At 35.7% G+C, this 22457-nt stretch overlaps 1 protein-coding gene across 1 annotated transcript in view; it reads left to right on the top strand.

Moving 5' to 3' along the window:
- The window catches only part of TTC29 (tetratricopeptide repeat domain 29), a 135917-nt gene that overhangs the window by 27666 nt on the left and 85794 nt on the right, over positions 1-22457 (top strand). The window contains exons 4-5 of the mRNA XM_027795212.2: positions 2309-2494; positions 20945-21157. Coding sequence (XP_027651013.1) covers positions 2309-2494; positions 20945-21157 — 399 coding nt within the window. The remainder of the gene's footprint in view (positions 1-2308; positions 2495-20944; positions 21158-22457) is intronic.

Here is a 22457-nt window from a genome sequence, read left to right as displayed (position 1 = left end):
GTGAAATATTCTTGTTTCTTGGAAGGAGTGTTATCTGATTTAAAATACTAGAAATGGAGATGTGTATAACAGTCATTCAAAAATCATAATTTTATACATTTTAATGGAAAATATTAAAAAGGTAGAAATAGAGTTACCGATTCATGGAGGAAAAACTGAAAAATAAATAGGAAAGTAAAATCATAAATAAAAAAGCAAAAGCAACAAAAAAAGTATTGTTTACCATTAAAGAACAGGAAAGAATTTGTAAATCCAGAGAGAACCGGAGAGTGTTCAACAATGGGGAAAAGACATTTTGGCTTAATTTCAGAAAATCTTAAGCAGGAAAAACTCAGCCCATATTCGCCAAAATAGCCAAAATAGATAAAAATGGAGGAGAAATAAATACCAGACAAACCTCTTGAAGACCACAGAAATTAATAGGTAGTAATGGGATTTTTTTCAGAAGCCAGAATAAAGTTCTTACTGTGCCATGCAACACACTGAAGAGCTTTATCAAGATGTTCTGAAGTCGAAGAACTTAATCATGACAGTAGACAGAACGAAAGATTTGGATTGCTTCTGATTAGACCATAAGCAATTTGTAATTTTGCAACAGAACATACTAGAGGTGAGGTTGAAGACAACCCTTTCTTGTGTGGTTTGTTGATGGATTCAAAGCACTTTTTTGAGTAATTGCTGCTGTTCATTCCAAACAATGCAAGTGACTTGCATAGAGAATAGAATTTACAGTTGAGAAATTAGTCCTTTTTGAAAGTTGGCTTTTCCCTAATTCTTCCTGCAGATAACAAAACAAATTAATTTAACTGCATCTGTTGGTCAAGGTGTTTTGATATTGTATCATAGCTTTAAAACACTTAGAATCTGAGATCTGAAACTTGAGTGTGATCTTGCCTGTATTAAAATCAGGTTTTTTACCCCAGCTGCTTTCTGTGTGGTGCTCCATACCCAGGAATAAGAGGGGTTTTTTCTCTCTTTTCCCACTTTTCTCTCTTTGTTGAGCAAAGCTTACAAACTGCAGAACTCCCAAAAGCAAAGCAGTTCTGTTCACACAGCTAGCTTAACCAGTCTCTTACCTGCTGCAAGACTTGTGATACTTAACTCCTTCTTTACACAACTACATGAAAATTATTTTAATAACTGGCTGTTTGGCTTACATTCATTTAACATTCACAAACAGTATGTAGTCAACCAAAACTGCAATGAAATTTTAGCTGATTATTCCCATTCACATCTGACATGAGCAGAGTTTGGAAAGAGGATTCATTTAGATTAGCCAGTGATTAAATTTAGCTGTGAAACATATAGGTTCATGCTGTACTTTATTATTGCATAGATTCTTCAGCATCATGTAGGGAATATATATTTCAAATCCCCCTTAGGGAGAAGCAGTATGATAAGAGTTGTCAAGTAAGTTTTAGATCTCTGCCCCAAATTAATACCATTTTGGAATAATCCAAAGAGTATTTTTTGTAAAAGGTGCTTTTCTGATAGAAATAATTCTGTAGAAGATCTCAGTCTGTTATTTTAAACTGTAAATAATGTATTTGTTGAATTTTTTTTAATGCTACTTAGATTTGGGACTTGCAGGTTTTTTATAAATTTTAGGGATAGCATGTGTTCATTTAGCTGTCTGAGATGATGAGGAATGGGAACTAAATGCATTGGGCTTTTTCTTCAGATCATGAAAGAGGTCTGTGACTTTGAGTCTCCTCTGCTTTCCACATTAGTTCTAAGAGTAATACCTTGGTGAACTGTTTATTTCAGGGCAAGGTGTAAAATTTTGATTTGTCCTAAATTTCTAACATTTAAAATCGTATGAATTAGTGGATTGTGTTTGCACCGTGTTCCATTTGGTTCTTCATCCCCATCACCACCGTTGCTACCTTAGACCTGTTTTGAAAGCACTTGCTGCCTTTTCAGGTCTCAGTGGCCCAGACAAACACTTCTTCTTCAGTGAGTGTGTGCTTTTTTTTTTTACTCAGTCTAGCTTCTCTCTTTTGACTAGCCAATGTCTTATCCAGGTTTTGCATGTTTTATTGAACTGAATTTTGGTGTAGCATACAGAAATGAGAGCAATTTATTGTGGTTTTTCTAAAATAGGTTTTCAGTTCTGCCTAATTTGTAAGGTTATCATTTTGCCTTTATCATATTTCTTTGAGTGGACATGTAGCAGAACTTGGTGGTATTTGAGTGGTGGAAATGTAAATAGCTCTTCATTTTCATTATATGGTTACTGCTGTAATATGCAAGACTTCTGAAAGCTGATGATAATCTAACATTTTGATTGTAACCTTTGTTTTTAAAGGGCACTATGAGGAGGTGTACGATAACCAGCTTAACTTGGCCTACTGTCTCAATGACCCTGAGGACAAATGGTTAAGTCATTACTTTTATGAGCAATGCTTTAACACTGCTCAACTAATAAAAATTGATGGTGGGAGAAGAGAGGCGCAAGCACATGTAAATATGGGCCTCATCAATGAGGAACAAGGTAAGTCACCCAGATCATAAAGCTACATTGGATCAGCGTTGAGACAGTCATATTTGGCAATTTGTGTTTCATCACAGGGCACAGTGTTTAGTGTAGAGTTGATTTGCAATAATAATTTCAAGACAATTTCAAATTGAAATTGTTGCAATTTTAATTTTTGCAGCAGCAAAAAGGAAGACAAAGATTGTAATTATTTACAGACGTGTTTCCTCTGACATCCACCTACAGTTGAAAGTACTCTATCAGATGAAAAACAAAACAGAAGTTTAAAGGAAGCATTTGTTTAGCAAAAGGGTTCTTTGGTTTTGGCCTTATTTTCTTTTGCTTGTTTTTGACAAGAGACTGGTAGTGCTGCCTCAGGCCACAGGTGTTTGAGTAGGATGGCATCTGTAGTTACACAAACTGGGTTGATTTAAAAGAGGTATGAACATGTAATTCAGTTTAACCCTGCCTCCAATTTACACTTGAATAAAACAGTCTATTTTTGTGTTCTTTGTAAAAACTACCTTCTGGTTCTCTTGACTGAAAATGACACCCTGTTTTTTTTGTACGTGACTGCCATGTTTGTGTTTGCTAATGGTTTATACATTTCCACAAGCTCCATTTCTCCATTCATGTATCTGTATCCTCAAACTGTGAGTCTCTGAAACCAGAAAAGATATTAATAGAAGCAACTAGAATTATGGAACAATCCAGGCTGGAAGGGACCTCAAAAGATCATCTGGTCCAACCTTTCATGGGAAAGGGAGCCTAGATGAGATTATTTTAGCACCCTGTCCAACCACATCTTGAAAGGCTCCAGTGATGGGGACTCTACCACCCCCTGGAGAGGCTGTTCCAGTGAATGATTGTTCTTGTGTGAAAAATATTACTTTCCTATATCAAGATGAGCCTTGTTTCTATATTTAAAAGCATACATTACCTTTCACGGCAGAGGGGGTTTGTGTGTCTGTAACAGTCTGGGTCATTACATTTTGGGGTTTATGTTTGACTTTGTGGTTGAAACCATTCCAACTTTGAGCTCAGCTTGTGGCTGGTTTCTCAAAGAGAATGCCTTTTTTTAGAAAAAAGAAGATTCACAGGAGTTGAAGTATTGTGTGGAAATAGTGTAATTCCAATAAATGTCTGACAGAATGGGTGTGTTTTGAAAGACTGCCTAATTTCCCAGCATAAACCTGGACACAAAACATAAAACCTACAATTTTTTTTTTTAATTGAAAGATTATGGTCCTTCCCCCCCCCCCCCCCCCATGTTCTCTTAAAGCTGAAATACTGCTTTTTTATTATTATTTCCTCATATTTTCTAGACTGTTGGCCATTTACAATGTTTTCCTCTGAACTGCTGCTGTATCTTTCTTGTCTGCAACACCCAGAGCTGGATTCAGTTTTAAAATTTGAGTTCGTACCAATGATCGATAAAATGGAAGGTTTTCTTACAAGCTGTGTTTTTATTTGTGTTTTCAGGTATGACATCTACATTCTTCGTTTCAGCATAAATTGCATACTCATATTCAGTTTATGACCTTCAGTAATCTTGAAATTCTTTTCTGAAGAACTGTTAACTTGCTATTCTGTTCCCAGTTCTAAGATCACCAGTTAGTTCTGCCTAAATGCAGTATGTTGCTTGCTTTTTGCACTGAGTAGCATCCTGTGTTTTATAGGTGGTTTCCAGAAATTGTCAAGGTTGTTTTTAATTCTGAAGTTGTTCTTCAACACTTTCTCTTCTCTTTAGTTTGGTATCATTTGAACATTATAAAGGTATTTTTCTATCCTGTAATTCAGATCCTTAATGAAAATATTGGTAAACTGGACCTAGGACAGGAGCATGTGGAACCTCACCAAATACCTTTTTCCATACTGACAGTGAACTACTGGTAACCAATGTCTATATAGGATTTCCTAACTAATTTGCACTCACCTAACAATACTTGCAGGTGAACTATGGTTCCCTAATGCTTTCCAAGAAAATTATATGACAGTGAGAAAGAATTTACCAACTTAAAGAGAAGACTGATTTGATGACACTCACTTTTGATGTATTGGCATTGGCTGTAATATTTTCGTGTTTTCTCTAAATGCTTGGAAATAATCTGTTTGATTATTTATTTATTCCAGTATTGTTCTAGGAATTGAACTTAAACTAAATCCAGTTTCCCGGTAGATAAGATAGCACTTGCTTAAAGCCCAGCCAGTCACAACCAAGTAATTTTCATTTTGAATGAAAAATGCTTTAGTAGGTTGTCTGTCTGATACTCAGTAGAAGAAAACTATTGAAGTTGCTGGATTTTTTGCAACCTTTTCACTTGGTCCTTCAGTTACTGAAAAATACAATTACAAGATGGTGCATAAAAGCAAACATCCCTATCTATTTGTAGCTTCAAAAGCTCACACTGAGTATGACCCACTACTGTTATCCAACCACTGTCTAAAAAAATTTTAACATTTCTTACTTTCATATGATAAGGAAAAATTGTTGAATACTTAAATATCTTTAAGCTCGGTACAAAAGCATACAAGTAAACTTACGAAATACATTTTGGGATGCTCAGAGGAGGGGAAATTTCATTTTTCTGCTGTAAAATACTGGAAACTTCCAGAAGAGAGGCTTCTTATTAACATTGGTAAGGAGAGAGAAATAAATGAAGGTGCATTTTCACTGCCCAGGGTAAAGCTTCGCGGAATCTGTAGGGTCTGTCCATTCTCCATAGAGAGGGATAGAAAACTGAATAAACTGAGAGAGTAAGCATAGGATTTGCTTTGAGGGACCATCGAGAAAAAGAGCAGATGCATTCCATGCACTTTTTATTTTCAGTGGATGAAAAACTAAATCACAAGTTCTGTTTGCAGAAAAAGTGTAAGAGCAGATGTTGAGCTGAGATTGTATAAAGTTGCATGAGTATTAATGGTGTTATAAGTTAAATTCTAAACATGCTATTTTGGGTATTAGAACAGACATATATAGCTTATAAATTAAATGGCCTTTTTTTTTTCCTTTATTTATAATGCTGTAATTTCATTTGTTTGTGAATTGAATGAGTTGGGTACCCATTTCCTGTGGGGATATGTACATATATACAGGAATAGATACACATTAATAGATATGTATGTGTGCATTAATATATACATACAGGAATATGTATGTGTAGATATATAAATACGGGGGGAGGTAGGTATGCAAATGATACCTAGCATTTACATGATGCTTTCATCTGATTTAAATCATCATCTCTATATTAACTGCAATGATTACTAGTGCAGCCAGGAGATGGGAGAATTTACAAGAACGTGAAGTTAGCCTTACAGACATTCATGTGTACATCCTTTTAGATGTAAATATCTTGGACCGGTTCTTTTCAGTTCTCTCACCCAGTGGTGGATTTTTAATTACTTGTGAATGGAAGCTGGCTATATATGCTTAGGACTGATTGCTTGGGAGTATAAAGTTAAATGTACTTCAAAGGTGGTTGTTTGCCTTGGAAGCAAATCAATAAATTTGCTGGATAATTTTTGTGTAATCAAATTTAAAGTTCTTTGACTTTCAGCCTGGTCCCTGTCCTAAAGGCTGGATATAATCTGATGTTCATTAATCTTCAAAGCTAAATATTTGAGGTGTTGGCAGTGTAGACTTCAGTCATGCTATTTGGATGCAGGCGATTAGTGGTTGTCGGTACATAAGGGAAAGAAAATTGTAATTGAGTAGCCTGCTACAGACACAAATGGAACATTCTGCTTGAACCAAACACAATTCTAGTGACAGTTCTTTGCAGAATGAGATTTTAATCTCTTCTTTAAAAAACTCTGTAAAATAAGGTCTCTGTTTACAAGTCACCCAAATTACATGCTACTCGTTGATTATTGTAAGAGTATACAGGCTATGATCCTGTTCAATTAGCTGTACTCACCCCATAGTTTGTCTTTCCTCAGGGGGCTGATAATGAATTATTTTATTAGTTTGGTTAATAGTAATTTTCTTATATGGCTATTAAACATGCCCATGTCACTTTATACACATTGAAAAAGTGATGTCATATTTTAGTATTTTTTTCTCACATTAAATCCAGCATTAATTGTCATCCAAGTAAGCACAGGCTTTGTGACACAATCTCAGTTAAGAAAAATTAATTTTAAAAAATCTTTATTCCTGTGCTTTGAATGTGTTTTTAAAGTAATATCAGTCATTATAAACGTGCATTTTTCTGCATATCAGAGAATAAGATTATCATAGTCTGTGATTAATTATATTAGTGTAAACTCTGCTAAAGTTAATTGTGAACTTCAGGTTTACACTGTTGTAACTTGCAGAAGAAACACAATCTGAGTGTACTGATAGGCATAATGGCTAGTGCTAGTTTCTATAGGTTCTTACACTGCCAGCACCAGTATTTGAGTGCTTTCTGTTTTGTATTAAATGGTTAATATTTGTCATGCATGAAACAATGTAGACCTTAAATATATGCATCCCAAAGTTTCCGACAATTGATATCAGTAACAAAAGAAGTCCAGAGGAAACAAGGAATTTTTACTCGTAGTAGTTGTTTGCTTTAAATAGGTTATAACAAAGTTAGATATATTTCTGTATTATTCAAAAGCATAATAAAAACAGATACCTGAAAGTGTACTTGTTCTAAAAGCAGCCACCAAAGCCAGTGCAAAGTAATACAGGTGTTTGTATATAGATGTGTATGTGTGTACATGTATATATACACATACACTTATATATACAGACATATGTATGCATCAATATGAGCACACACATTCAAATGTAGCCAGTGCTTTAAAGCCAGTACTTCAGATACCAACATTCTATCTTCATGTCAAGCAATTCTGCATTTGTGAGAGAAGCTTAAAGATGAGTAATTAACATATCTGATGGTGGTTTTCTAATACAGATACATGACTGTTCTTTCCTTAAGGCACACCCTTACAAAAAGATAGGTTAGTGGTACATTGTCTGTGGGACAGTGTAACAGGAAGAGTGACATCAAGAACTCTGGAGGAAGCAACAAAAACACCATCACTACAATCTTATTACAAATATCTGTCCTCCCACCCTCAAATGATGCAAGGATCTCAACTCTTACTTTCAGACGTTAGCAGCAAATGTAGACATTCACAAGCTGTGGTTGTTTTCCTGCATGAGTAAATTAAGCAGTGCGTGAGGATGTCTATGAGCATTGGAGCACAGGCTAGCGGTAAAATAGTATTAACAGTCCTGCACATGCTTCTAGCTTGTGCTGACTTGGACTTTCCTGCCCTGCAATTATTCATGGGCACAGTCTGGTAATTAGGAGTGTTGCAGGAACTTTCCCTAACAGACAGTTTGCAAGCAGCCACACTGTTTTGAAGGATAAGAGGGTTTACTAGGAAAGACACAGCCTTCTGTACCTGTTGGTTGCAGTGCTTGGAAATGTTTCTGGATACATTTAAATAACTAGTTTTGAGAAAGCATGTAAGTGTCACAGTAGAGTTCAACAAATAAAACTTTCACATTGAATTCCAAATGTAAATCAGTACCATGCCAAAAACTGCATATCCCCTGGTATGAGAGCTGTGAGATGTGTGAAAATTATGCCGTTAATCTCAATGCAGTGGTGACTGAATTAGTCATCAGATTTATATTCTGCTAGCACATAAGGATCAACAGTAGTGGAGGTAACACTTTTTCTGAAATATTTTACGGACCGGAAAGAGTAAAGGCAGGCAGAACTAGTAGGAGAAAGGACAGAATTCAAAGCTAATAGCAATGTTAGGTATCTGAGTGCTGATTCCTATAATATACAGCTAATCCATAAACCCCATTTTGTCTGTCCGTGTGTGTTTCATAGTTTGTAAGTTATAAAGAATTCGTGATCAGGGTCTCCTTTGTCCTTTCTAAAATAAGCTTAGACATTTCAAAACATTTGCCATATTCTGCAAATTAATGAAGGGGTCTTCAGTGTTCAGTCTTAATCCAGTTCTGCCTTGATCATAAGCAATGTTACGCTCCTGTTGCTTTTCAGTCAGAGCGATGTTATGCCAGAGTTGATCACTTTGATCCCTCCACACCCTTCCCAAATATATTAAAAAATTATACCTGATTTATGAGAAAGGTATAAATGCTGTATCTGTAATCATGGATAAAATACAGTTTATTTCATAGGTTAGAATTTGATATAGAGTTTTCTGGTTGAAAAGCCTACAGAACACAAGGGACTTATAAAAAGATGTAATTAATCTTTTGTGGGAAAAAACCCACTGGATTCTTACAGACTTTGACAATCTGGATTAACACTGCGGAATAGTATTATACCTATTGTTTTACCATATGTTGAAGTTAAAGTTTTTAATCAAGGCGTTGTAAAAGTTGGTGGAAAAAATCCTGTTGAGCTTAATGGGCATTTGATTCAAGCTTCTGAAACTTTAGTATTAATTACTAGATATATTTGGTACACAACAACTTAAAAAGAGTTCACAACATCATCTTTTTATTTTGGAACATAAAAAGTCTAAACTGATTATTTTCTTGTTCTTGGCAGGTCCCATTTAATCCACTGCTAAGAAATTGTTGATTTTGTGTTTTGAATTGTTTATGGCAAATGTTTTTCAATTAAAAACAGTAATGTATAAATTATTGAGAGGAACTCGGCATACTTTCACGAGTATCTATGCAGAGGAAATATGCGCGTTTAAGCAGAATTTCCCCAGCTGGTTTGCCTTCAGGCAGAAATAATTTATATTCAGATAAAAAAAAAGAGGATGTTAATATTGCAAAATGAAATACTAAAAAGGTTTAAAAAGGCAAAAGTTAAAATTGCTTATGAAATTTGTTATGCTTTTTTGTGTGCGCATTTTGTGACTTTGTTTCAGTTACATAAACATGTAGTGTCTTTTGCTAGGAGGTTGCTAAGTATAGCCAGAATAAAATTCACCTGTGGGATGGATAGCCCACATGTACATTCTACATTAATAGAACTTCATATTGTTATCTGTGTTGCAAGTCTGCCAAGCCCACTTAAATAGCAAATCCTCATTGTGCTATATAATGTAGAAATGAAAAGTGCTGCTTCACAATCTGATTGCCAAATTAGAAACGGTTGGTAAATAAACCAGCAGGACAACATTTGTGAAGAGTGAGACATTTCTTCTTTACTACCTGTGGAGTGCAGAACTGTTACTGATAACAGTATTGCTGTATTTGAACTATCCAACCTGCCTATTTAATGCTGTTTCCACCATAAGGTGTATAGCCAGTTGTATTCAGAAATGCAGGTCTGACACTGGAAGAAGGCAAGCTAAAATGGATCCCTTGAAGAAAGAAAGCTTCAGGAACAAAAGCAATTCAAATTATCAGCTAATACCTACCCAAGGCCTTTCTGGTTTTGCCATTCCTCGTGTCTGTGATAAATTCCTTATTATAAGCAACTTCTTTTGCTTTAAAATGATACCCAGATAAGTTTGTGATTTTTGATAAAAGGTTAGCCTTGTAATTTCCTCTCCCTTTGTTTTTATAATGGGATTTTTCATAGTGTGGACCAAAAAGGGAAAAGGGATTTAAAGATATAAATGCCTATGTAATTTTTTTTCATAGGAAGCCTGAGTGCTGGTCAAAATATGGCAGTGGTATAAAGGAGAGTTGCAGTTCTAGAGATTTAGAGACTATATACCCTTATGGGCAGGAACCACCATGTTGTTCTGCGCTTATACAATACCATTTCCTGTATGCTTCTATAATGCTGGTACTTGGTAAGGTTCAGTGTCTGCTGTGATAAATTGAAAGCTATATGTGAACATGCTGCTGACTGGTCAGTGCTTAGCTGCCAGCTGGCCAAGCAGCATGCTGCCCTCTAGAAGATGTACAGCAGAGTCTGGCCTGTCTTTCTCTTTGTAATTTGGATCAACGTCTGTCCTCCAGCTACTAATTTTCTAAGTGGTGGCGGGAACTTATTGTCTACATGCTTCTTACCACCTCTTAAAATTTGGTTGAAGTTCACAACAAATCTAGTTGGAGGACAGGTTGATCGCTTAGGCTTGTTTGCTGTGGAGACTAACCTAAAAATGTCTTTTTGTACTGTTCATTGTTTGGGAGAACAGGTGGTGTGTTTAATTTGAATCTTGTAAATTTTTTTTATATAACAGACCATATCCTGTAGCCACCAAATACCATTGATTTATCATTATATCCCCTCTGCCTCGCCCCAGATTGCTTATCCCAGATTGCTAATTTTTAAGACTTATTCCTAGTTGCGATTATTCATTCCAAACAACTTTTTCAGAAAAAAAAGGTGTAGGAATAGTTCAGACTTGACAACTTGCTCATGTGTCTCCAAATCCTGTCTTTGGCTACATATACCTGTTGCTAAATTTTGTCGTTAAGCTCATATAGAGACATACACTTTAAAAGAGTCTCCACATCAGGGAACTTTAAAGACAGAAAGAAACCTTTCCTTAATGGGACATAGAATTCTGCATATCCAGTCTGATCATTTAAAACACTTTATTGATTTTCATCCTATCAACTGAAGCTCTGTCTTTGTTACTCTGCATGTACACTATTTCACAAAGCAGTTATATTGAGGTTTTTCTGGTTGTTTAAAAATTGAATACATAAGTTACCTGGGAAAAACTTGATTGTAGAGCATAATTTAAAAAAACTTAAGCAGCAAATTGCTAAGAGATAAAGTCTTCAGATACAATGCTTTTCTCTGTCAGTCAGCAGCAGATAGAAGCAGCCATAAATCCAGCTAGATTCTTGGGGAGGACAGATTTAAAAGGTTTATTAAATAATTGAGCTCATCCTCATGCAAGTGCAGAATGTAGTTCCCTGATAAATGACATCTTATTATTACAGGGTTGTTACTGGTATGGAACTAGCAGGTACCATATTGAAATGATGTTATAGAAATTAGGTATGTTTTCAGTTCAAATTAGTATACTCAAATTAGTAGACTCTATAGAAAGTCTGAAAGAAGCGTCTGAACATGCAACATAAAAGCAAAAAGGCCTGTTGAGTTCATAAAAAATATTCTTTGTATAATTCTTTTTTATTCTTATATTAAATGATGTTGGTAGGCAATGAAGAGATTTTGAATAAGAGAACTCAGGGGAAGAATTCCATAGGGTTCCTATTTTCAATTCTGAAAATAAATATTGTGAAAAAGAAAAACTTTCTTCATGCTTTTCCTTCAGTTGATTTATATTATAGTTTATTATTAAGCAAAGTGAAGTAATAATATTCTTTACACTACGAAAAAGTAAGCAGGTTTGCCAAGAGCCTCCTTGAATCCTTTCACTATCACTGCCATTTTCCTAGCCTAATTCTTCAAGTGGAGAATCTTTCAGTTCTGATATAAAACCTGGTAACAGGTCTGTATACTTACTTGTAATGAGAAGCTCTTCAAAATATTTAAAGCAGTGCAGAAGCACAAATTCTAAACTTTGTGATTTGTATTTTCCTTAAAAGATTGGACATAAAAAAAAATACAATTAAATTAGTTTCCATTCTTAGGTATGTGATGATTGTAATGTTCATTTCCAAATATTTCATAAAATTACGGGAAATGTATTGCTGTTGTTTACACTGAACTATGAAAGGTACCATATCAGAAATATTTTAGAAAAAACATCTTATGTACACTTGAATATAACATGTAGCACTCAAGTGAATTGTTTATATACACACTTCTGCAAGAGTCATACTCTTTCTTAATGTTTCTGGTATCAAATGTTGCTCTGTTTGGTCTGTGTGCATGTTCATAAGACTGTGACATCTAATGAAGAGATCTTTTTAAAGTATTGATAGCCATGAGTAAATTATACTATGTTTGATCTGTGTTAAAGATTCAAAGTCCAAGGTCTTTGAATAGAACTTAGAATAAAAATGTAATTAGGTTACATCCCTAAAGTCTGATATATCTTTAAACAAGACTGCAAATGAAACTTTATTAAAACTTCAAATGAATTATTTCTTTGCTTTTTTAAATTCTTTTTCCCTCTCTTCTCTTTCATGTCTATTACTGACATTGCTGCTTGTATTTTACCTGTCTTTTCCAGGGTATTTTAATTATTTACTACTTAATGAGTAGTACTGAGAAGAAGCTTCATTCAAAGCTGCCTGCTCACTAACAGATTTTTTTGCTTCAGAGCTTTGCAAGGGCTTGGACTATGGCAAGCTGAACGGGCAGTTGTCATCGTAAACTTTCCTAGAGGCAGCGTTTCCTTTTAGTAATTGATAAAGGATGTAGTGTTTCCAGAGGTGCCCTCTCAGTGGGACTGAGAGCTGATGGGGTGGCAAATCCTCAGCCAGTATCAATAATCCCTAGAAGTCATAGGTAAAACAAACATTACGAGGCTATTAATAAAAAAATATATCTTATTCTTCAGAGGATCATAAGATAATTCAAGTTGGAAAGGACCTCAGCAGGTCATTAGTCCAACCTGCTACTTAAAGCATGCTCTGAAGTAGATTGTCTGCACAACAGAACAGCTCCAGTGCTGGAGCATTGCATCTGACATTAAATTTATTATTGGAAGCTATGAATAGTAAGGGCAATGGAGTCGGATCTGAATCACTACAAAAAATTATTTAAACTGAGGCAAGCATTTGACATGAGCTAGCAAAAGTAGTTTAGTGAAACCAGTCTGCTTCAGTGTCATTTTCTGTATTTAAAAGGTAATTATATATTATTCCTCAAGACTAAGCAGTGATATAACTTGTTTTCATTTAGTTCTATTGAGCTAAAGAAACCCTCAAGCCCTGAAAAACAGAACTGCAAAGTGTGTGCTGTTTTTCACTATTCGTCACTGCATTTTCACCTCCCTTCCCTCTCTGCATTTGGATATCTGCCTATAAACACTGAAATATTTGTGAAACCTGAAATGTGAGCATCCCACTGAGTGTGGGACTGTTCTTATTCAGAGCCTGGAGCCTTACATTGTGAGCTTCCTGAATACATTTTGCATCTTAGGTAGACTTTGCATATAGAAAGCATTTGATGCTTTACAAACATGAAAGAATAAGGTTTGAATGTTATTGTGAAGCAAGAATTCCATTCTCTTTAAAACGGGTATGTTGTTATTCAGCTCCTGTTCAACATTGGTTGCAATATTCTCTAGATTGGCATATATCAAAAAGTGTTTATATATAAACAAACAAATTAGAAGAAAGTATCTGACAAACGTTGCTTTCATAGAATATATTAACCTAAAAAAATAAAGGAATTTTAATTATGAACCAAAATTTTATGTGTTGGTTCATTTGAATATGAATGTAGGACAGACAAGTTAGTGGAATTTTCATATGGCACCTGTTCAGTAAGTTGGACGCTAATCATGGAAGAGTACATTCTTTAGTGTGCATGTGGGCAAAATGCTGCGAAATCAGTTTGTGCAAGTACAGTGTTACAAAGTTAAAGGAGATTCTAGATTCAACCTCAGACCTAGACTTCTGTGAAAATGCCTGAAATATGAATGATTTTTCCACAGTTAAGCCTAAATTAAAGGGAAAGTTCGGTGATATGATGTAGTTCAGATAGCAAGACAGTAATTACAGGTATGTTTCTAAATTTAAGTTAAAGGTTACACTTAGTTTGAAATCACCCTTTGATTTATTATTGTCTTTCATGTGTGTCCATATGTTATATTTTTGTACCACTCTTTGTAAAGTATATGTGAGGTCTGTGTGCATATAGTTTTGGGGGAAATCAGTAACTGACACCAGTTTTTCTTTGTAGAGTTACTCTGAGTAGTTGCAATTGGTTTGGAGAGTAGCTTTGCGTCTCTTAGCGAAAATCTGAAATGTTTTATGTAGAGCCAGAAGCAATTTAAGAAGGCCTGGAGCTAACCCAGAATTTTGAGGGTACAGTGCGGTAACTGGAAGAAAGGCAAGAGGAGGATATTTATTCCAGTCTCTCATACAACAGTGCTTGTTCCTCCTGTGCTTACTCTTCATGCTTTCTTGTAAGAACAAGAAGATTTTTCACAGCAGTTCCTCTTCTGGTAATGTGCTCTTCAGTTAATTACAAGTTTTTTTCTCTTGCTGGTCCACAGTAAACTATCCCCAAAGCAGCTGTCATTTCAGCTGCCTGTGGGAAACCCTTCCTTCTTTGCAGTTCAGTAGTGTTGGCAGCAGCAGGGGAAGGGATTAGAGAGCAGACAGGCAAGCAACCAGAGAAACTAGTATCCCTAGCTTGCGAGATGTCTCTTAGAGAACCCTTTAAGCAACATCTTTTTAGAGCATTTTTAGTATCATAATGTGTTGATGATGAGATATAACGCACTGTGAATGGTCCTACTGCGGGTGCTACAATACGCACTGCCCTCTAGGTTCCTATAGATATATTTTGAGTATTTGAGCTTTAAAGCAAGTAATTTAGATCCTCAGAGGACAAGAATAGATATGGTCTAATGCTCACTGGATTCCTATAGTTCTGGCATTCTTTTCAGACAACAGATACTTGCTTAACTAATGTCAGCAGAAATAATACATCATTCTCTAAATTGCAATGCCAAGGTTTAGCCTAGCAGTTCTTTACCCAGACAAGGGAACACAAAATACCATCTTTTTGCACTGCAGTCTCCGTCTACCAATACCATATCTTGGGTTGTGTGATGTTCAGCTTTCCTTCTATCTTCTTCCTTCTCCTTTATGTCTTCAAGCCTTCTACTTCTCAGGCAAGCTTTCAGTTGACCTTCAGCAACTTAGACTTTAGGGAGAGATCTACTGGTGTATTGTCAAACTGGGGAAATTGTCAGAATAACCCATGATGAGCCAACATGTTCATTACACAATATTCTTATGAGTTAAAACCCCCTGTGCAATCTTTCTGAAAAATGTGATTGGCTCCTGTATAGTAAATGAAAATAACTTTTTATCCTTTGTCTTAAGAATACCTTGATTGTTGTCTGATGATTGGTTGTATTTTAAAGGAATCTTACGGAGTTATGGAACCGCAAAATTTTATCTTAAATGTCTTCCAGAATTTCTGTCTTGCTTTTGCACATGGAACTTAAACTCAAGTTCTTGCATCTGGGATCAGTCCCAGTGACTTCTGGGACTTCTGTACAATTCATTTTACCTCAGGAGCCCAGGGTGGTTCAACTATTTACTGAATGAGAGCCTGCTTTCATGATTCTTGTAATCTTTCCATTCTACCTCCCAACACATCTCTATTAAAGACTTATAACAACCTCTGTAGATAGTGGCTCACATTAGAAACCGTGACAGATTGTTAACTGTTTCAGTGTGAATATTGCTACCATAATTATTGTAATTGAATATAGGAAACTAAAAATAATAGAAGCAGTTTAAGCAGTTAAGCTGAAATGTAAGCCTATAACTTTTAAAATAGTAATAACATTTTTCTTTTTTTGCTACCATTAACTGTTGCTTCAAGCAGATTTTATGTCCACACTGTACAGTGAAATAATTGATTATGAAAGATGTCCTAGTTCTAGATTAAAATATACAATAATATACATAAAGCCTTACTGTTCTTTTAGGTTGTTGTTTTAAACTAAAGTGGAATATTTCCTAAAGTCCTCAGTAATTGTTTATAATTTAGAATTAAATGTGCTTTCTGCTTATAGTAGTGCTGCTGAAGAAATGTACCTAACAGACCTGTCACTTTTTTGTGCAATTGCTTCTGTGGCATTATTTTCATTGGTAAATGTATGAGCTGATAGAAAAGGAAATCATTAGGTGCTCTCAGTATTGCTGAGGCATGGAGCTAGAACAGGTCAGTCACTGCTTTTTGCAGATTGTGACATTTTAAATTACCTGTACACTACTGGAAGCAATCTGTGGACCTAATTAACATCTCACCTAATTAATGTCAGGACTGTATATAGAGAATTCTAGATAGTTTTGCACTGCCTTTATTAAATACCACATTATTTAAATTTGCTATCTTCAATTTCAGTATTGAAAACTTCAGATTTGTGTGCTGTTTTCTTAAGTGGGAGTAACTTTTTTTTTTTTCTCCTTCAAGTAATCAATGCACTGCTGAATGAGTTCATTTTAATGCACTCAATCATGCCTCTAATGTTTGTAGCTTACGGGCGCAAGCATCAGTAATGCAGGAATGTTATATGGCTTTAGTTTGGGCCATTTCATAAAATATTCATGGAATCAAAAATGTGCATCAAAATAGCGGCTGGGAGAATTACATTTATGTGCCTGCTTTTATGGCAGCTTCACATTTAAACCCATTTGTGTTAATATCTAGTCAATCTTTCTACTTAAAAAAAAAGGCAAAATAGTAGTCTCCATCTATATGCCTTTTGGTTTGATATCTATTTTGATATAACAAATGTATACTTTTGGAGTGGGTTTTAGGAAAGGGAATTATAAAGGAAGGTTTAGATAATGTAAAAACGTTTCTCTTCAGTATTTACAAATTTACATTGAGTTCTTTTGCTTGAATGAACATATTTTTTTAACTTCTAAGCAACTCGGTGAAAACTATAGCACAAATCTTTGTGCATACATATGGAGTTGCTGTGAAAACAAGAGTAACTTCTAAAATTTGATACTGTTGGTGGCAGAGTGATGTCTTACATTCATGTAATTGTTTAAAACTGATTCTTTACTCCCAAAATTGTATTGTGACAATGTTTACCTTCCATATTTAAGATTAAACCATTGCTGATAGGGTTTCTTTTGTTACACCATGCCCTGAGCTACATTAAACTGTAATATTTTAGTAATGGTAGTATATATGTTCTAAAAGTTATGTTTCCCCTTTTTTTGATTCCTTTGATAAACAGGGAAGAGATATCAGAGGTTCTCAAACTCCATTTAGTACATGCTGAGCTAATTTCTGCATGGCAGTGGGAAAAGACATACACAATTGTTGTTGATGTTGCCAACTGAAAATGGCTATACTGCTTTGTATAACATTTTGAAAATAGATTTTTCAGATACAGATTTCCTAGAAACACCCTCTGGATTTTCTCTTTGAATTCCTAGAGATTTAAAAGATACATTTCTACAAACTATTCCAAGTGATTTTCCTACTCATTGTTTTTCCTTCTTTACTTTTTTCTTCTTTCAGTAGCTAATAAGTCATTTAAAATTCTGCCTTGTCACTGCTCAGGTGAGATAAAAATACTCTCAGAAATGTTCTGTTATTGGCTTATTGCTTTCTTCTAATGCTTTTCAAGATTTTCAGACAGCACCTACCTATGTCTGCACCTAACAGTAGTTCAGTGTTTAAAGATTGGAATGTACTGGCCAGATCAATGCCAACTAAACTGACTTATGACAGTGAATAAACTTGCCACCCCACTGAAAACATAATTTTTCTATAACATTTGAGGTTCATATACACATTATGGATTAAAGAGGTAGGCTGATCTGTCATTTGCCACTGAGAACAAAGGATTTCAGATTATTTTGATGGAGGAATGAATTTCAAAATCTAAAATTTTTCACCTTCCATGAATTTGAGAGGTCTCCAAACAGCTAATATTACTTGAGAGAGTCACCAGTAAGGAAATTCTCAGCCATGTAAAGGCTTTCAAGTCAGGAATTCCAACTCTCCCTCATTTAGGAAACTAGCAGGTGTTTAGTGTTGGTTTGGGTTTTTTTGCTCAGCATCTTGGTTTTGGCATTTCCGTGAGGAGATTTTATTACTTTTTACTTCATAATCCTTCTTGACAGTTTATTGAAGCCAAATGTAATTTAGTTCCATTTAAGTAGTACCAAAAATAATTATATCGCTTTTGTATTTTAAAGCTTGCTATGGATGTATTGTTTCTAAAGAGATTTCACTGAGATCTGGTAAAATGTCAGATCACAGCTCTTGTGGTTAGGTCAGCTCTTAAGAACTGTGGGGTACATGGGATATATGAGTTCAATTTCTAGTCTGACAGAAACTTTCTCAAGGGGATACTGCAAGTGAGGAAGCATGGGTAAGAATTACCATACCTGATGGTTCTAACAATCTAAACAATAGTTCTGAAGGTTGCAGGTATTATTTACCTAAATGATGTGTCCCGTTAAGAGATTATATTACGGAGTCTTTAGGAGAAACTCAGATACTGTGTTCAACTTCAAATTATTTATCCAGGCGATACCATTCATTTGTTTGTTGCTTCCCATTCTTACTAGAAGTTTTTGAGTTACACATGAATCAAAATCTATTATTCTAAAGAATTAATCCATTGCACATGTAGTGAAACTAGATCACTTAAATTTGTGGCAATATCCTTTCAAAAGGACTAATCAGTTGATTAATAAACTTTGGGGAGAATTCCAAGGAGGATTCTGTGTGTGCTTATGAGTATCCAAGTGGATAAAATGCTGTGTCTAGCTATTAAAATTAAATTTCAACTCAACTGTCCATCATTGGTCAGAAAGCTGACACCAGCTTCTTCAATTATTATCTTAATTCTGCATTTAGCAACTTGGATAACTGGAATTCTGTTGATCTCTGAGTTGGACTTGCCCTAGGAAGTTAGCTGGGCTGGATAGGCAGAAACCCAAATTCAAATTGGAAACCTCTTTAGAATGGACAAGAGTTTTCATCTGGGTTTAGCAAGTCTACATCTCTTCCCTGTTACGTGTACTGTCAGTGAATCCTTAAACAGCTTGTACTGGTCATGATAATTTCATTTTGCATTTCTGTTTGTTGTCTGATGTAAAGTATGTGATGTTTTGGAAAGAATGTATAGAACTTTTCCTGTCTGTTTACAGGGTCTGACAGCTACTCTGTCAATAAGATTTTTTCCAACATTTTGTGTGATTTCCACAATACCTGTCCCTAGCTGGAGTTAAACTGAATAAAGCCTGCCGTCTCCCCTTTTACCTGGCACTTCACTCTGCAGCACTCTTTGTTGTGTCCTCTGGGACTTTTATATGAATCAGAGATCGTAAAGCCTTAAAATGATCTGTGTATGAAACTCATTGAATTAGTTGCTTCTTTGAAAGAGAAGTTTCTTGTGTTTGTCAGTTTTAGTTGAACTCATTTTAATAATCTGAGAAGCTGAATATGACAATAAATTCAATTATAATAAATATAAGAGTTATGTTTTATATTTCAAAATTGAAAGCATGGTAATAAAAGGGTAACCTATGCAAAAGAAAAATCAAATTAATAAGAGGAATCTGTCATAGCTGTTCTGCTGCTTCTAGGTTGGCTGGAGGCCTGGAGAACTAGTCTTGTTTTCTCTTGGAATGCTTAAAGAAGGTCTTTCTCCAAGCTTCTCTCCCTTCCTTTTGTACAATTGGGAAACAACTTCTCTTCTTCCTGGTTCTTTTTGTAATTTGAATGCCGCACTGTAAGAACAGTCTGCAAAACAGTACTCATGCCCTGTAAATCATGTTTCAGAAAAGGTGTAAACCACAAACACATCTGAACAAACTTAGTTTATGGTTTGTTTCACCTTTTAATAGAAATAGAAATAGCAATTGATATATTGTTGACCTATGGGACAAGATTCCTCCATCACACACACACAAGCTTACCAGCAAGAGTCCCATTCCCAGTTCTCCCTTCTATAGAACATTCTTTGTAAAACAAGGTACTGTGACCAAAATGCTTTTTTTTAATTATTTTCTTGCTTGTAAATGGTCTCATCTTACCTGCTTCCCAGCAGTTTTTCTGTACTCATTAGGTATAAGGAAAAGCTTTTCTGTTCTTTCAAAGGGCTTTGAATTTCTGTTGTCCAGAAACGGTGGAAATCTCCTGGGTTGCATCTATACACAGAGATAAATCTAGCTTGAATGCAGAGAGGAGGGTGGAACTACTTGCATGTTAAAATGAATTGAACTTTATCTTCAAACTTTCTCTTGCCTTAAAGATGTTTAACTTACATTTGAAGACTTTAAATTGTATTACTTCAGGCTCAATAATTAATCTATTAGTGGTTAATGCTCTTCCAGTAAATTTACTACATAAGCTCACCAGAGCTGGCTTAGTACTAACTGTTGAATAAATTACTTTGCATAATAATTCTTTTTTCATCAATTAAATTATTTGAATAAAGATATTTCACACACACACATAGTTTTGATACCTCTGTTCTCCACATTTCAAATCTTTCAACACTGGTTTTGATTTGGATTGATCGATATGGAAAAAGAAACTTGAGGAATAGTTTGAATTGTGTTTATTTATGCATAGATGAGATTTTGAAATATGAGATCCACAAAGGCTATATTTATGAATCTGTAATAGATGTATTTTCTAGAAAAATCTGACTTTGCATCCTTGGGATCACACCTGCCTAACATTGTGAATCTACAAAGGAAAGCTAATTTAGAATTTAATAAGCTTAAATTACAGCATTACTGGTAACTGTGAGATTTGGTAGTATTTTCCAGTGATCTGTAAGTTGTATATTGGAGATTCCTGAGAAATCTGTGAAATGATTGGCTGCAACTTACTTTCTAATGAGAAAATTATTATAGACTAATAACTTTTAAAAAAAATTTTTGATTACACTGATTGTAATTATGAATTCATTTTTCAGGTCATGTCATGAAAGCTGCAGAGCATTATGAAGCATTTTATCAGCTAACAGAGGGTTCGACATGGAAGGATGAGAGAGGCCATACTTACAATTCACTGGCGTGTGAGCATCTCTGGAGAATTTATACGTTACTAGCAGACAAAATGCTAGAAAATAAAGAACACCAACAGGCCATCAAAACGCTAATAAAAGCTTTAAAAATGGCAAAAGAAGGTAGGTGAAAAATAACACTTTCCCATTCCTTTATTTGATGTGCATGTCATGATTTTCCCAAGAGTAAAGTAGAAATTGTCAAGTGTTTGGCTGGGTCATTATTTCCTATGAAATTCAAAGACAAATGCTATCAATACACTTCCAGATCTCACTAAACAAGAAATGCCTTCTTGCTGACAACAAAGAATCTTTTAGATTCCTGAAAGCTTTATCTAAAAAAAAAAAAAAAAAACCAACAAAAAAACCCCAAAAAACCCCAAAACACCCCCATTTGGGAATAATAGTATATAACAGTGAACCCATAATCAGAAAGTGAAGTCACTGATGGAAGCTCAGCTTGCTGGTTTTGACTGGCTAGTCACAGCTGATTTGGCATTTTTTTAGTGATATTACCTGCTGGAACACTACATTTTCACTCTACATATTTATTTATTACTTAGAAAACTTTTTTGCATCATAAACAAACCAGATTCCTTCTGTATATCTTAATACACTTACTGCCTCTTGTCCTGTCACTGAGCACCACTGAGAAGAGCCTTGTTCCCTCTAATTAACACCCTCCCCAGAAATTTGTGCACTTTGATGAAATTCCCCCCTGAGCCTTCTCTACTGTGATCTCAACAGTCCCAGCTCCCTCAGCCTCTCCTCCTGGGGCAGGTGTTCCCAGCCCCTTAGTCATCTTTGCAGCTCTTCACTGGACTCACTCGACCGTGTCCCTCTCTCTCGTACTGGGGGGCCCAGAATGGGACACAGCGCTCCTGGGGTGACCTCACCAGTGCTGAGTAGAGGCAAAGGATCACCTCCCTCAACCTGCTCCTGACGTTCTGCCTAATGCAGCCCAGGATCCCGTCAGTCATCCTTGCCATGCGTGTGCATTGCTGTGTCACGAGCAACTTGCTGTCCACCAGGAAACCCAGGTCCTTCTCCGCCAAGCTCCTTTCCACCCAGTCAGCCTGCAGCCTGGGCTTATCCCTCCCCAGGTGCAGGACTTTGCATTTCCCTTTCCTGAACTTCACGGCACTGCCATCGGCCCATTTCTCCAGCCTGCAGAGGTCCTTCTGAATGGCAGCACAACCGCCTACCTGGTGGGTCGGTCAACCCTCCTCACTTTTTCATTGCCTGCAAACACGCTGAGGGTGTGTTCAGTCACACCATCCAGGTCATTGATGAAGATATTAATCAGTATTGGTGCCGGTATTGATCCCGGAGTACACCGCTAGTGACTGGCCTCTCACTGGTCTTTATGCTGCTGCTTACAATCCTTTGAAGGCCAGCAGCTCAGCTGCTCGTCAGTCTACCT

This window comes from Falco peregrinus, chromosome 2, assembly GCF_023634155.1.
Source record: "Falco peregrinus isolate bFalPer1 chromosome 2, bFalPer1.pri, whole genome shotgun sequence".
In the NCBI taxonomy this organism is placed as follows: Eukaryota; Metazoa; Chordata; class Aves; order Falconiformes; family Falconidae; genus Falco; species Falco peregrinus.
The sequence above is the reverse complement of the archived record's forward strand: the minus strand, read 5'-3'. Positions and strand labels throughout refer to the sequence as shown.